Source organism: Eulemur rufifrons, chromosome 8, assembly GCF_041146395.1.
Source record: "Eulemur rufifrons isolate Redbay chromosome 8, OSU_ERuf_1, whole genome shotgun sequence".
Taxonomy (NCBI): Eukaryota; Metazoa; Chordata; class Mammalia; order Primates; family Lemuridae; genus Eulemur; species Eulemur rufifrons.
In genome coordinates this window covers 27,846,443-27,863,205 of record NC_090990.1, presented here as the reverse complement: position 1 = coordinate 27,863,205, position 16,763 = coordinate 27,846,443, and the positions used below count along the sequence as shown (strand labels likewise).

Genomic DNA, 16,763 nt, shown 5'->3' with positions numbered 1-16,763 from the left:
CCTGGGCAGTTAACTGTAAGAAAGCTGTTGATCTCAAATTCCTTTCACTAGCATGGCTCAAGGATGTGGAACACTGTTCCCAACTGCTTCCTAACACATTTTGTTCTCCTAACAATAAGAATCCTAGAGCTAGGAGACACCCAGGAGGACATTTAGCCCAATTATCCTATTTTACAGATTACTAAACAAGAGGTCCAAGCAAGGAAAGTGACTTGCTTAAGGACACTAAGGCAGTTTGACAAAGCTGACCAAAATACCCTTACTTTATTTTTCATAAACATTATTATGCCTAGCTCTGGCATTTAGAAACAAACACTTGCATCAAAAAGTTCTCATTCCACATCTTTACTGCTTTCACCCAATCTGCTTTGGTGAATTCTTTTAACTCAGCAACACATCTATTTGAAGGGAAAACGGGGGATACCACCAGTGATTGGTAATCTTGGACACCTGGTGCTTTAAAATTGTTATTTATCCTCACTTCTGCCTTACAAATGAGGAAAATGGAGACTCAGGATATCTAACTAATCTTCCCAGAGTGATTCATAAGCACCTCAGGTCTGTTTATATTCCTTGGACTTGGCTTAACTGAATAAAAAGTGAAGTATGAATTATAGTTTTTCATCAGACAGAATTAAGATATATTTTGCCCATAAACTCAATAGAAAGACCAGAAACTATAAGCCCAGGGGACCCAAAAAGAACAAAAGAAAGGACTATCTGTGTCATTTCTCATCACCTCCATGTTCAGATAACTTGCACATCTCACTTTACTCTCTACACCTTTCCTGGCATCAAAATGAGCAACAATTACCTCATCTGAATTTAATCCAGCAGTTGCAGCCAGAGGAACTTTCCCATGTAGCACTGTGCTGGTCACCTCTTTTATTCCAAATGTTAGGGAATCAAGGTCCTCCTTAATCCACATTTCAGTGGGGGAAGCAGGAGTTCCTTCTTCTGAGATAGGCACTGAATCAGTGTGGGTAGTATCTCCAAGAAAGGTTATGCCAATGGGGAAAACTTCCTCCATAGGAGGCATTGCAGCAGCTGGGGCCGCAGGCTCCTGTGGGGCAGGCACTGCAACAGCTGGGACAGCAGGCTCCTGTGGGGCGGGCACTGCAACAGCTGGGGCAGCAGGCTCCTCTGGAGCAGGCTCCTGTGGGGCGGGCACTGCAACAGCTGGGGCAGCAGGCTCCTCTGGGGCGGGCACTGCAACAGCTGGGGCAGCAGGCTCCTCTGGAGCAAGCTCTGCAGCAGCTGGGCAGGCAGGCTCCTGTGGGGCAGGCACTGCAACAGCTGGGGCAGCAGGCTCCTCTGGAGCAAGCTCTGCAGCAGCTGGGGCGGCAGGCTCCTGTGGGGCAGGCACTGCAACAGCTGGGGCAGCAGGCTCCTCTGGAGCAGGCTCTGCAGCAGCTGGGCAGGCAGGCTCCTGTGAGGCAGGCACTGCAAGAGCTGGGGAGGCAGGCTCCTGTGGGGTGGCCACTGCAGCAGCTGGGGTGGCAGGATCCTCTAGGGTGGGCTCTGCAGCAGCTGGGGCGGCAGGCTCCTGTGGGGAGGGCACTGGAGCAGCTGGGGCGGCAGGCTCCTCTGGGGCGGGCTCTGCAGCAGCTGGGGAGGCAGGCTCCTCTGGGGTGGGCTCTGCAGCAGCTGGGGCAGCAGGCTCCTGTGGGGCTGGCTCTGCAGCAGCTGGGGCGGCAGGCTCCTCTGGGGCGGGCTCTGCAGCAGCTAGGGCAGCAGACTCCTCTGGGGCGGGCATTGCAGCAGCTGGGGCAGCAGACTCCTCTGGGGTGGGCTCTGCAGCAGCAAGGGCAGCAGGCTCCTGTGGGGCGGGCACTGCAGCAGCTGGGGAGGCAGGCTCCTCTGGGGTGTAATCCTCCTCCGTGATAGGTACTGCACCAGCTAGCGCAGTCTTCTCTGGGGAGGACCCTGCAACAGCAGGTACAATCTCCTGTGTGATGGCCACTGCAGCAGCTGGAGCAGTCCCCTTGGGAGTAGGCACTGCAACAGCTGGGGCAGTAGCCCCTTCTGGGGCTGATACTACAGCAGCTGTGACATCCTCCTCTAAAGTGACTACTGAAGCAACTGTGACGTCCTCCTTTGGGAAGGGCACTATAGCAGCAGCTACAGCAGTTCCCTCTGGGACAGGCACTGCAATAACTGAGACATCCTCCTCTGCGGTGGGCACTGCAGCATCTAGGGCATCTTCTTCTACAGTGGACACTGCAGGAGTTGGGGCAGGCCTCTGTAGGATGGGTATCCATTCCTCTAAAACTGGTTCAGTACTACTATCCTCGGTAACTTCCTCCTCTGGAAAGACATTTAGGAATGAAGCCAAATCTCTCATTTCCGTCTCCCTTGCCTCTGATGATGCCAGATTCAGTTTAGACTTCACATCACTCGCAGTTTCTACTCCATCTGTACCATGTCTCACTTCTCCAAACGAGAGGTGAAAACTCAGAATCTCTGACTCTGGGTTTTTTCTCTGGACATCCTGGAAGACCTGCTCTAGGAAGTCTTTATGAAAATGTGCTGGGGCTCGATCTTCCAAAAGCATGGCTGGAGGTTCTTTTGCCTCACCATCCTCGTCATAAACTTTCTCCACGGATAACAATTCACAAGGTTCCACATTTCCCAAGGATATCAAACTGTTATTTTCTTGATTAACAGTTCCTGTCTCACCTTCCAAATGAATCTCATCTGTTAGTAAATTTGATTCATATGATAAAACCTCTACTTCAGGTCCTGAGGTAACATCTGTTAGTTCATAGGTAAAAGCAAAACTGAGGGGGCCCTTTTCAATACACTCCTGAACATTCCCCTCAGTATGACTGCAGCCTACCTGGGACAAATTGCCATTTTCTTTGGCTAGCTCAGAAGCAATAAAGCCTGATAAATCTTCTTCACGAGAAGCCCTGTGATCAGAGTTTGGCAATCCTCCTGGGTCCAGCGTTCCCAGTGAATCTAGATCAGCTGGCTGTCTGGACTTACATTCTCCTGCAGTCTTGGGGCTAAAAGGCACTTTTTCACAATCCTCTGTGCTAACAGTGGAAGTGTCCCTCATGATCTCAGGGTGGGCAATAAGTTCCATAGCATTAGGCACCTGAGAAGAGTCCAGGGCATTAAAATAGTCACAATCCAATCCAGTATCATAGTCCTTCACCCTTACATTTAAAAGGCCTACAGGTTGTTCCTTTTCTAAGGCAGCCCCTGGAAAATGACTAATTATAAGTGAATTTTCTGCATCCTGGTATGGGGCCAGCCCTTCAGAAGAGGTCCGATTCTGCAGCTCAACTAGAGGAGCTATTCCTTCTTCACATAGACACTCCTTTTCAAGTTCAAGAAACATCTGCACTGAATCTGTGTCAGAGAGCTGCTCTGCATCAACAGGACAAACAGTACATTCTAAATCTGAAAGAAGACCTTCTAGCCCCTGAGCAGTTCTGTTTTTCATCTCATCAATAGTACCCTCACCTGTAAGAACACAACTGCAATCCAGGGGTGTATCCTTGGGAACAGTAACCAATTGGTCCTTAGCTGGGTGTGGGTCATCAGAGCAACAAATCTGACCAAGAGCTAGGTGGTCAAAAGTCCCCAAGACAGCAGCCAAGCAATCAGATCCATCCTCCACCACTGCTGCGTGTGCTTGTTCTCTTTCTTCAAAAATATCTGCCAAGCTGTTCTTCTCATCTGCCATTAGAAAAGTCTTTCCTCCCTCTGACAGTTTCTCTTCCTCCCACTCCTCAGCCTCCATCATGATCCATCGCTCATCCTCCTCAAACTTCAGCTCAGACTCCGTTTTCTCTCTCAGGCTGGGGGTTACGAGAATATGCAATTCTGGATCTAACAGCTCTTCACTCAGGCATGGGGAGAGAGGTGGCATTTCCACAGTGCAGGCTGTGTCCCCAAGGGGGTGTTGCTTCTCACTGAAGCCTCCCTTAGCTAAACTTTTCATGGCCCTCGGCCAGGTTGCACTTGAAAATCTGTGTTCCTGCATTACATCTGTGTTACCACTTGCTGCTGCAGCTTCTGAGTCTAGTGGCTGGAATTCATGGGGAGAGCTCTCACTATGCTGCTGAAACCCGAAGTCCTGGCAGTCTCCACCTAAGTTTTTTACATCTTGCACTTCTGGAATACCTATGGATTTGGACACATGCTCCAGAGTTACTGACTCTGACTGAGGTTCCCTGTGGTCCAAATGACCAGAACTTTCTGTTAATGCAGAACTGGATTCCTTCTTCTCTTGCAAGGAAGCATTTGAAGTACCAGCTTCTGAAACCTCACTGAGAGAAGCTTCCATCCTTTCTGCAAATTCAGGGAAGTTCGGTGGCATGAAGGACTTCCACGATCTCCTATTAACATTGTCTTTGCGTTCTGCATTTGGCCGCCTTCTGGGTGGCACAGGTGCTGACTTTTGCACATCACTGCTGAGCTTTAGTGCGTCAAATATTATTCTCTCATCCAGCTTTTTACCTTCTGGTGCTCTAGATTCAAAAACATTAGATGCTGCGCCTAATGTACCATTGCTGGATATAGTACTTCCTTCCATCTTTTCCATGGTGCTTTTTGAAGTCTGGTTAAGCTTTGACCCCTGGTCAATTTGTTCATTTATCCTCATGGTATCATATATAGACCGCTGTGGAACATAACAATCCTCTATATAGCCATCTTCCTCCTCTCCTTTCCCCAGGCAGGTGGGATTCCGCCTTAAACAGTCTGGCCTGCTGAGTGGCTTACCCATACTTTTTCAAGCAAGTTGAACCGTAAATCTCTTAAAAGTTTTTTCACAGGTTCCCCCAAAATGCATTCTACGTAAGTTATAAATCCTTTTACCCGTTCATACCCCAAACCACCAATTGCATCTGCCCTCCAGAAAGGCCTGGAAGTCCCACTTTGAAATCATTCTGGGAAAAGCTCTAAAACAAACAGCTTTTTCCTTACAGGCTAGCAGCCCCATAGTTGCAGACAGATAAATGATATAAGTTAATCCACAAACAAAATAATTCCTTGTATGGCTTCTGGTTTTATTATTTTTAAAAAGAGCACTGCTCTTTCGAATTCAGTCAGCAAAAAAATCATCTGCTATTGACAAGTCTTTTTCAGTATCTAGTTCCACTCACTTCTCACCCAAGCAGAGTTGGAAGCAGTGAATTATGCCGACTGTGTCCTTTAACAACAATGGCACAGCCTCTCGAGTCTTCAAGTATGGCCCAAGCTTCTAAGAATTCCTTTCATTTTATCCTCGGTTCCAGCCCTGGAGAGTCCAGCTGGTCTGAATTAGCCATTCGTCCTCCCTAGTTGGGGTGTTTGCATTTGAACTGGGCTGGTCGGCGGATATTCCTGCAACTTTAAACACAGGAAGTCCTTCATTCGGGGCCAGCTTGGGGCTTCCTGTCTCCAAAACATCATGGCATTGTTGTGGCTCCCAGGCCAACCCTGTGCTCTGGCCGCAAAACAAGGCGAGTGGAACCCCGCGCCGGGCCTTTCAGAAAGAGGGCAGGCTGCAGCGGCGGCCGAGGGTCTGTTGGAGGGGCTCGCTCAGCACGGCCCGCTCCCCCGCGCCATGCCGCGCACCCCGAGGGCCAGGGTCGCCTCACCGCAGGCTGGCAGGTGGCTCCCGGCCGCGCCGGCCGCAGGTCCCGCGCTCAGGAAGTTAGTTTGTCCCTCCGGCAGCTGAGTCCCGAGTGCTGTGGGCGCCGCCTCCCCCGCCGCCGCCAGTCCCCGGCCCGCAGCCGCCGCGCCGTGGGCTGCATGACAAGCAGCCGCCTCTATTCTCCACCACGCCGCCGGCCTCGCGGCCCCGCCGTCCTCCCCGCCCGCAGCTGTCACGGTCCCGGCATGCAAACTTCTGGCTGGGAACAAAAGGCTCCGCTCGGGCCGGGCGGGGGACGAGCCCTCCTCCCTTGCGCCGCGCGGCCGCTCGCTCTCCGCTCGCTGCAAGTGCTCGGCTGGCGCGCGGCTCTCCTCCCCCTTCCCCGCCCCGCCCGGGCAGCCCCCCTGGAAGCTGGGGAGCGCGCGACGCGGAGAGCCGAGAGGAGGAGGGCAGGGGCGGGGCCAAGGAGCAACCCCTGGGAGAGGGAAGGGGCGGAGGGAAGGATTGGAGGCCGAGGCGCCGAAGGAGGGGCTTCTGCGGGGCTTCGAGCCAGAGACCCAGGGCGCCATCCGCTGGGCGGCCGAAGCCCACGCCCACCGCGCCCGAGGGCCAGAGGGGAACGCCCCGCCCTCGAGAGGGCGAGACGAGGGGAGCGGCTCCAGCGCGAGTCTCGGCCGAGCCGCGCAAATCCCCTGACAAAGGAAAGCCCCGCCCTTCTCCTGCTGGCCCGGCCCCCTCCCGCCCCCGCCTCGTTCCAACCGGCCGGGCTCACAGCCCAGCCCAAGGGCGAACGAACCCAGGAGGGGGCCTGCCCCCAGCCAGCCGGGTCTGGCAAGGGCCACTCCGGGCCCCATCTGCCGGCAGGGTCGCGCCGGCTGGGGTGGGCCGCCTGCATCGCCCTCTGCTCCCGCTCTGCCGCCAAAGGCTGTCCCCAGGCCCTCCAATGTCACCTTTAGCGCGCCCCTTGCCAGACCAAAGAACACTACAGCCTTAAACCCGGCACTTTCCCGGTGTTCAAAAGGAATTCCGTCACGCTCAGAGACCAAGTTATTGGATAACTCTAGGCACGCTCTACCTTCTCTCTCCCCCTTCTCAACTGTAGCAAGTCCTGGTCCATTCTACCAGGATTTCTCCTCCCACAGACCTGACTGGTGTCAATGACCGAGGAAAATGGGGCGGAGGGGTTGTGGACATGCCGGCAGCAGCGCCTGATGCCCAAACACCCGAGTTCCTTTATAGCAGCACACATCCAAGGAAACCTGAGCCTCCTTGGAGCCAGGTGAAAAGCACAGGTCTGAATTTCAAATCTCAAAACAGAAAATACTAGAGCAAGGTGGCTCACAATCCCATCCCATAGCCTTTTGGCTTTTAGAAAAGCCGTCTGTCTAGTCACCTGGTGACTGTTAAACAAAGAAAAGTACAAAAGGCAACCCAGGAAACTGTCCACAAGAGGCAGCTGCATCTCTGAAGGGGTGCAATATTCTGTTCCCTTTTTGATGGTCATTCTCTGATTTTATGAAGGAAAAAAAGAAAGTCTATTAAAATCTGAATCCTTTTTGGACTATATATGGTCAATATATATGGTAAAACTTACAGAAAAGTTATTCCCATCTTTTACAGAAACAGTAAGTGAAGCCAATAGTTGGTGTATAGAGATCTGGCAGTGAAACCCTGAGCTGAGCCTTAGGCTTACTGAGGGAGCCAGACAGGTCCTTGGCAAAAATGAGATATGAGCTGAAGCCTGTGATAAGAATTAAGCAACTAAAAGACCTTCTTTGGCAAAATGTTTTACACTTCATTTCTCACTTTAAAAGAGACTGCTGATCAATTCTACCCACTCAAATCCAAAAGGCTCTCTCCTCATCTGTAAACTGAAAGGGGGTGAGGAGAGGCAGACTACAGTGTCTTGACAACCTGTCTAGCTTTAATATTCTTTAGTTTTAAAACTTTTACAGGAGCTGCCTCAGAATCCTGTGTCCTCCTGATCCTATAGTGCATGACACTAGAAACAACCCTGTCCTATGAGGAACAAACAGCAGAAAGAACCAAGAATCCTTGACCTAGAGAAAGTTCCGGGAGATGTAAGCAACGTGAAGTATCTAAAAGGCTGAGACGTGGGAGGAAGGAAACTTGTGCTGGATGTCTCTCCTTATGCTGGCACACCAAGATCCAAGGGCATATTTCGAACCAACAAAGAGCTTCTCACAGCTGTTTAAAGAATGGGATTGTCCCCTGAAGTGGTGACTTCCCTAACCCTGCGGGTGTTTGAGCAGAAATTCAAGCAATCACTTGGTGGGGATTTGGGGAAACAGATTTACAAATCCTCTACAGTTTGTTCAGAGTTTTAAAGTCCCTTCTAACTCTCACACACTGTGATCCTCAGGACTGATTAGTTTACAGATCTGACACTTAACGGTTCAGGGAATCTGGGTTTTAATTTTCCTTTAATTATTCAGCACAACTGGAAAAACCCAGGGAAGGCAAGATCAATTTCACTAGTAAATCTCCCTGGCCAAATACATTCACTTAAGTGTTCAGATATCATAACAGACTGTTTAGCATGCCAGGGCCCCTCTGGTTGGAAGAATCTGAGGAATTCTGGCTCTGGACTAAGTGTGGGTGGTTATTCTATTATAAAGAATGATCTTGATGTGGAATCACAAACTTCATGGCCAGAAATTCCTTTTCTGTTTCCTCACCAAGTCAGGTGCCAATTAATTCAGCCTTTTCTTAATTAATCCCACCCCACACCTAGCTACCTTATTCTTGCTAGTCTCATCAATGCTTCATCTAATTAGGGTGTCAGGAACATACTACAGAGAACCCCTCCTCAAGTTTAAACACAGCCTATAGAAAAGATTACATATGGTAACCCAATCCTTCCATCCTACCTCCAAAAAAACCCGAAGCCAAAGAATGCTTTTTGAGTGCTTTGCTCTTTTTTTTTTTTTTTTTTAATCATCAGTATGTGTTTAGAAAGAAATTAAGGGAGGAAGCACAAGGTCTTTGCTCTCCATGTCTTAATTTTTATCTGTTGATGAGTTTCTCCTTAGTTTCGGTATGTGGATCTCTGCCAATAGCCATCTCAGTGACTGAAATAAATACCTGATACAGCTTTCAGCCTCTTGTTGGCCTGATGGCTATAATAATTTTAAAAGCCTCTGTTCATATCACATGCTGTATGTAAACTTTTTAAAAGAGAAATACAGGGAGCTCTAGAGAACCTCTTCGGATGCTTCCCCACCCCTGTAACCACAAATACATGTGCTAAAGCCAAATTTCAAATTAGTTTCCAGTTAGTTTGATTACAGAGTTCAAAGAATTCTCTACTCATTTTGAAATTCCTAAGAACAGAATTTGGTGTCAGATTTTCCTCCAGTGAACTTAGAAGAAAGAAGAATCCTGGCCCTACCAGCTCCTTCCTGCTGTCTTCCTAATTAAATACAACCTGGTGGAGTCTCCTCACACCCTAACACAGCTCCCTTTCTAAGTTTTGGACCTGACACCTTGCCTTTGTCCACTCCAGACCTAAACTGTCAGCCCTGTAGGACAATCTAGAGACCCCAGATTCACACTTCCTTAGATTCTACAATGCGTTTTCATCCACCTTGATGGGTGCTCGCTCTCTCTTGGAGGATTACTTCTAAGTAGAAAAGGATAAAGAGGACTGGTTGGAGCTTGCTCACTTCAAATCTACAAAATGCCTTTCATCTTAGGATCTCTAGACTTTACAAGCATTATTTAGTTGCAAGTGGAAACTCCACAGTATTAGTCTGTACCTGTCGGGCATCTGTTACTACCATCCTTTGGTGCTTTTATTATTACAAAGATGGCTACAACACAGTGGCTCACAAAGTAATATAGCATGATATAAACTTTGTTTAAATGGATACCAAGAATTTTGATACTATTTGAGCTCTCATGTGTTCTCAAACCCATGAGGAAACTTTCCACACACTCTGCAGGAACTCTAATGACCCCTGTAAGCCCTTTCCTGCTTGTAGATGTTCCAAAAGACAATGTACTGATCTCTTGTAGACTAATGGTCACCAAGACAATGGTGATAACAAAATCATGGAGCTTTGCAAGTTAGAAAAGACCTGATAGAAGGGTGGAAGGAAGGAAGGCAGGGGGAATCAGAGAAGGCTTTATGGAGGGAATCACATTAACTTATTAGGATTTGAAAATACAGAGATGATGAAGACAAGTATTTCTAAGTGAAGAGCTAGTGGCAGGAAAGCATGGGACCCTAAGAAGCAAGTTCTAATTCAGCATGGCTTAAGTACAGGGTGTATGACACGGAAAAATGAAAGGTCAGAATGATAAGTTGTTCATGGTCAGTTCACCAAGGCCCTTGAATGCCAAGCCAAAGAATTTATGCTTTATTCAGAAAACCATTACTACATCAAGATTTAGTTAATTGAAACTTTTTCTTTTGAGACAGAGTCTCATTCTGTTGCCTCAGCTACAGTGCAGTGGCAACATCATAGTTCACTGCAGCCTCAAACTCCTGGGCTCAAGCAATCCTCCTGGCTCAGCCTCCCAGAGTGCTAGGATTACAGGCATGAGCCACCAGACCCAATCAGTTAATTGAAACTTACCAGAGGAGGTCATGAGAGTTACTGACTGATGTTTGGGACTGGGTGCTTATTCAACTGTCATTTATCTCATATTGTCTCTTAAAAAAAATCCTTAATTTATAAATGAAGCTTAGGGTGATAAACTTACTTGTCCAAAAATAATACAGCTAGTAAAAATAAGGAAGAGGGCTGTGAAAGTAATTGCAGAGGCAGAATATTTGGACTTCATAACCGACCAGAGAGAAGGTGGAGGTTAGAGGGAAAAATAAATCAAAGATAAAGCTATAGTATTACTCTTGGGTTACTGAGGGCATATAGTACTATAAAACAATAGCAAGGAAGAAGAAAATATTTGAATTCATTTAATTTAAAGCATTCTGAATGTGAAGTGCTCAAAAACTACCCATGTGGAGGTATCCAGAAGGGCACCTCAAACAAAGGATTCAATTTTGGGGTAGAGATACAGATTTGGAAACCTTCTTCCACAGAACATGACGAGCTGGCCATCTTAGAGGTTGAGTGCAGAGAGAGAAGAGAAAGGTCAGAATTTCAGAAACCACATATTTTAGGAGGTTGGAAGACAAACCAAAAAAGGAAAGCAGAAGAGCAGCCAGAGAAGAGAATGGGGAGAGTATAATGTCAGGAAAGTAAATTAACAGGAGGGTTTCAAGAAAGAACTTGTGATGTTAAATACTGCATAATGGATGAGAACAGTGAGTTAGATAAAGCCACTAGATTTGGCAACTATAAAGTCAAGGAATACTTCTAAGAGAACAGCTTCAGCACAGTGATGGGTGTTAGATCAGACAAGAGGGGGTTAAGGATAAGCAGTAGTGAGAAATAAGTATTGATCCTCCCTTCTTAAGACTCTTCTTTTGGCTTCCATGACACTGTGCTAGCCTGATACTACCTTTCTAGCCAGTCCTTCTTTGTCTCCTTGCATTCTTCTGCCTGTCCTCTTGTGGCAAGTAATTTCACAAGGTTTTATCCCTGGTTCTCTTCGTTTCATCCATTCAACAAACATTTATTGGGATCTACTATGTGCCCTAAACTATGCCAGGTGCTAAGGGAGAGAGTGATGAGCAAGATGTGGTTGGGAGCCCACATTCTAGTATGGCAGACAGACATTCACTGTAACTCAACTACGTAAGTACTCTGAAAGAAAAGAAACAGTGCTATGACAGCATGGGTCACAGGGCCCAACCTGGCCTGGAAGTTCGGGGAGGCATTCCTAAGAAAGTGACAATGTGGGCTTTCCCCTAGGACTAACTGAAAATAGTCTTTCTGTTCCAGGGTGGCATGACCATCACAAAGTTGCTTGGCTACTTCCATGAAACAGGTTCCTGGGTTGAATCTCTGAGAAATCTTGCTGCCAGAGCCCCCTCTTGAATATCAGAAAAGGAGGTAGAATAAATCATACAGAGAGAAGAGAGTTCTGCAAGCTCGCTTTTTCATTTTGTTACTTATGTAATTCTTATCTTTGATCACAAACAATAAGACAAACAGCTTAGGTTTGAGTTTAAGGAATTAGACCAAAACCAGAGCTCATCCTTTGGGAATGAACAAGATGATAGAGCTATTAAATGCTTTACTTGAATGGATACAATGAATGCAAGCTGGAGAAAACCTAAGATAAGTACAATTTGTTTGAATTCTTATCTTCTTCCCTGACTCATATATACACATGACCAAGTATTATAAACACATATTTGCTGAAACTGTAAAGAATTAAAGCCTTCCTGTAAAACATGTCAATCTGGTATGAGATTGGTAGAGAGATGAACTATATCTGTGTTTTTAAGCTGCTTGCCTCTGAAACTCTGCTGGTATTTTCTCCCTCACACCTCAGTGTTTTAATTAAAGATTGATTAATATTAAGAGGCATCTCTCCTAAAGATGCTGACTTGGTAGTTGCTGTTGTATGGCAACAGAGGAAGATAACATGGTCTATGATAAAAGCTAATTGGACCAAGAACCCTGAGATCATTAGAGCTGATCTAATGGGTAACTAAGTGGCTCGGGAAGTCACTGAGCTGGTAATGTCTTCTGGTTAATTCTGGTTAATGATTTGAAAATAATATTAATTTGTAGAGCACATAAGCCAAGGCCAAAATGGTCTCAGAAAAACTTGCTAGTTGCTACATTCTGATAGGAATGTATATAAATGAATAAATTAATGAATCAATAAACATGTATATGCATGTGTACATAAATTATATTTAATACTGTCTTAAGGAGTCATGATCTAAACTTGCCTATGTATTGCTACTCTAGGCTTAGAAATAAGCCCTATCCTTGTTCCCCACAAAAACTGCACAGGAAGGCTGTCTGTCTATCTGCTTGCTTCACTGCTGTAATCAAACTAATTTTACTTTATCTTCTTAATTTCCATTTTTCCGAGAAGAAAAAGAGCTAATTTATAATCTGGTGCTGGCCCTTAGATCAAGCTTCCTGGAGAATGATCACCCGTGGACACAAAGGGGGAATAACTATTCTTATTTAAAAGATTTCACAATATTCTAATTTATATGTCTGGATAAATATTTTTTTAAAAAAGGGTATTATCATATATTGAACCCCTAATATAAGCCTGGTGCTTTTATCTGTATCACTTCGTTTATATCACTTCATTTAATTCTCATAAAAGCCCTAAAGCTATGATTTATCAGTGTTCACATTTTATAGTTGAAATAACTAGGATGCAGAAACGTTAAGTAACTTCCCTCAAGGTCACTCAGCTAGTAAATGATAGAGCCAGTATTCAAAGCTTGGTATTACTGACTCAAACTTGTATCTAATTTTTTTCACTACACCAAGTTAAATGCGGTATGAAGACTCTTGTTAAATGTCAACTAACTGAGTAAATAACAATGTCTCTAAAGTGATGCATAATTACAAAACAGTATTTCAGAATCTGGCTTTCTTCAAGTATGAAGACGTAGCATGTTTCTTAGTTTTGCTTTCTTTGGGCTACTATTGAATGACATTGTGTTCCCTTAACATATGCTAACTAGTAGAGAAGGAAGGGAGCCCAGAGAGAAGATGGAGAGGTGAGGAAACCAGGCTAAGATTAGAATTTCTTCAGGACACACAGGGATATACCTCAAGTATTGCAGAGCAGACAGCATTTTGAATCCTAGAGCCTCATAAGAAATAAAGAGCATTCATCTAATCATTCAATTATTCACTAATCTCCAACCATGTATATACCAATGTGCTATCTACTTTGAGGGACACAAAAATGAATTCACTGAGATGAGTGATGGAACAAATGCATATAATCAGAAAAATGCCCAAATTAGGCACTATGTGATAAGAACCAAATGAGTTACACATATTAAGTGATTTAGGGAATCAAGAGAAGTAGTGAGCTGAGGAGACCAGGAAGGCTTTTGTAAAGAGATGGTACTTGAGCTATGCCTTCAGGTATGGGTAGAAACTAAATAGGTAAGATGTATAAGGAGTGTCTGGGGCAGGGGGATAGAATAGATCGTCTATGTAAGAAATAAGACTGGAAAGAGAGTGGGGATCAAATATGTAGTTTCCAAGACTGGAGACACAGAAATAGACCAGTTCTGAAGGATGCCACCATTTAATTCATCAGATCAGATGGTCCCTCCTCCACTGATTTGGGGGAAGGAAAACCACTCACACAAATAAGGGTGAATACAGGTAGGAGCTAAGGTAATCCACCTCGGAAGCCCAAATTTTAGAAGGCTACAGCATAATTTATGTCTGTTTTTTCCATGGGAACCATGTGCGTATATGCCGGCTGTCCAATCACTAGTTTTCTGCATTCTTAACAGAGGGTCCTTTGTTCCAAACAGCAAGGCTCAAAAGAGACAGAATCTGATAAAATCACACTGAGATCAGTACTCCCAGCTGGTGCAGGGGCTGATGCCATTCCATAACACACCCTACAGGAAGCAGCTTGAGATACACAGCTGATTGATTTCCACAGCAGGAGCCTGGTGGCAGTGTGGGGTGGGGACTGGTCAAGCATAGAGAGAATTCTTTAGCCACTGACTCAAATTAGTTCAAGATCCTGACTTTATCTGTATAAGTCACTCTCGGAAGTAACACTATTTCTTAACTAATTTTTTAAAAGGGGGACGAAAACCACAGAAGCTTCCCTGGCAGTGAAACTATTTCATCAGTTAACTCTTATATGTCATGGAATTTGAAGATGGCAAAATTCAAATCTCCATTTTTGAAGTGGGCTGAATAATTCTTTCATTGTAAGGGGTTGTCCTGTGTTTTGTAGGTTGTTTAGCAGCACCCACCAGATACCAGTAGCAGCTTCCCCAGTTGTTCTAATGAAAAATGTCTCGACATTGCTGAGTATCTCCCAAGGGGTAAAACTGCCCCTCGTTGAGAACCACTAGTGTAGCATGAGTTTTGCTGCCAAATAGACCTTCCCAATAGTTGGGATAGACCTCCCAAATAGTGGAACTATAGGTATGTATGCCACCACGTCCGGCTACTTTTGTTTATTTTTTGAGGGGGTGGGTAAAGATGGGGTCTTGCTATGTTACCAGGCTGGTCTTGAACACCTAGCCAAGGGTGGGGAATCTGTGACCCCAAGGCCACATGTGGCCTTCTATGTCCTTAAGTGTGGCCTTTTGACTGAATCCAAATTTTACAGAACAAATCCTTTTATTAAAAGGGGTGCAGCAGAGAAAGATGAAGCTTTTCTTGCCTCCTTTGTTGCTTGAAAAAGAACAACCTTAAAATCAGAAAGCCCCAGGTCCTCAAATGATCATCTTGCCTTGGCCTCCCAAAGTGCCGGGATTACAGGCATGAGCCACCAGCCAGGCCTCTAACATTTACTTTCTATGTGGCTTGAAAAATCTTCTTTCTTTCTCCTTTCCTTTCCCTTCCTTTGTAATTCTCTGTGTCTGTTTCATATTATAGACAGTCCCTGACTTATGATGGTTCAACTTATGATTTTTCAACTTTATGATGGTGTGAAAACAATATGCATTCAGTAGAAACATACTTTAAGTACACATACAACCATTTTGTTTTCACTTTCACTAAGTACAGTATTCAATAAATTACATGAGAAATTCAATACTTAATTATAAAATGGGCTTTTTATTAGACAATTTTGCCCAACTCTAGGTTAATGTAAGTGTTCTAAGCACATTTAAGGTAGACTAGGGTAAGCTATGATGGTGGGTAGGTCAGGTGTATTAAATGCATTTCTGACTTACGATATTTTCAAGTTATGATGGGTTTCTTGGGACGTCATAGCCCCATCACAGGTAGAGTAGCATGTGTGCATTGTTAACCAGGGGCTGAGACCCCAGGACCACCACAAGGGCTGGCACAGAGCAAGTGCTCAGTAAGAATGGACTGAAAGGAATATGGGACTCCTTCTAATGCCCATAAAGGGATCCAGAAACCATCTCCATATGTAGTAAAGATTCATATTTCAAATAACAGAACTGGTGGTAGGGAAATAGCTTGTGACGGCCAGAATAAGTATATCCCATTAATCTTCTGCAGCCAATACCAGAGACTCATACTTGAAAAACACTTGGTGGTGGCAAAGTATTAAGGAAGGTGGGGAGGGAGCACATTCTCTCCATAGCTGGGTTTTTCCAAACAGGACAGCTGAAACTTGAGAAGAATCCATTCAGCAGGAGATAGTCCTTTGGTACAGTGATGCTTTGATGCAGTGACCTGACACGACTCCTTATGGGACAAATTTTATTCCATAAATCAACCAACTCTAAAGGGCCCTTCAAAGAAATGCATCACATTTCCTAGAGGCTCACTGCTTACAGCAGGTATACTAGCTAGCCAGCTTGAAAGCACCCAGGATACTTTGCTGAAGCTCCAGGACCAGGGTAAGGCTGAGACCCCTTACCATTTGTTTCTAGACACAACGAGAAACAGTCCTGTTCTGCATATCTGTGCTTATCTCGATCATGTTCACTAATCAAATACTCAATAATCAATATGAGTTCTGCATAGGGTATATTCTAGTATTTCTAGAAACAGATTTTTCTTCCTTCTTGTATAAAATCAAATGAAGAATCTTAGTTGTGAATGCTATATGCTGATACTGTATGTAAAGAATATCAGTAAACTCAAACTGTTCAGTCCTTTTCTTTGATTGAGGATATATGTGTTTGTTGTTCTAAAATCTCCCCTTGCTATCAAAATTTTCAGACAGATTTTTGTGAATTCTGTTAATCCTTTCTTGATGACCTTCTATTTGATATTACTACTTTCACTGAGACATGAAGCTCCTTTAAGATGATATAATGGATACAAGCTTGGAATTTTGCGGATATTTAAAATACTAAATGGGTGATACTTTAAAACGGAGCTGGAAAAGGTTCAATGTGAAGCAAAGGCCTTAAAGGCTCCTTCACCTTTTCCCTATCCAGTTGCCATGGTAGGGGTGGAGAGGATTATTACAGAGCGTTGGAATTCTTTTGGGGGGGAGGGGATGGCTACATAAGGGCTATAAATATCAGCAGCCAAACTCTGGGCTGGCGTGCAGAACAACAGACAGACTGTATTTCCCTTTACAGGCACAGAGCAAGGAAGCTCCCTAAAGTATTTCCACAAAGGAAGTC

General features: G+C 45.2%; 1 protein-coding gene across 3 annotated transcripts in view; it reads right to left on the bottom strand.

Moving 5' to 3' along the window:
• The window catches only part of MACF1 (microtubule actin crosslinking factor 1), a 330,626-nt gene that overhangs the window by 60,595 nt on the left and 253,268 nt on the right, over positions 1 to 16,763 (bottom strand). Inside the window, exon 1 of one of the 3 annotated variants that reach the window (XM_069479779.1) lies at positions 815 to 4,738. The exons of the other annotated variants lie outside the window; for them this stretch is intronic. Within the exon in view, the coding sequence (XP_069335880.1) occupies positions 815 to 4,738 (3,924 nt within the window). Of the gene's footprint in view, positions 1 to 814; positions 4,739 to 16,763 lie in introns of those variants that run through there. 3 annotated transcript variants of the gene reach the window in all.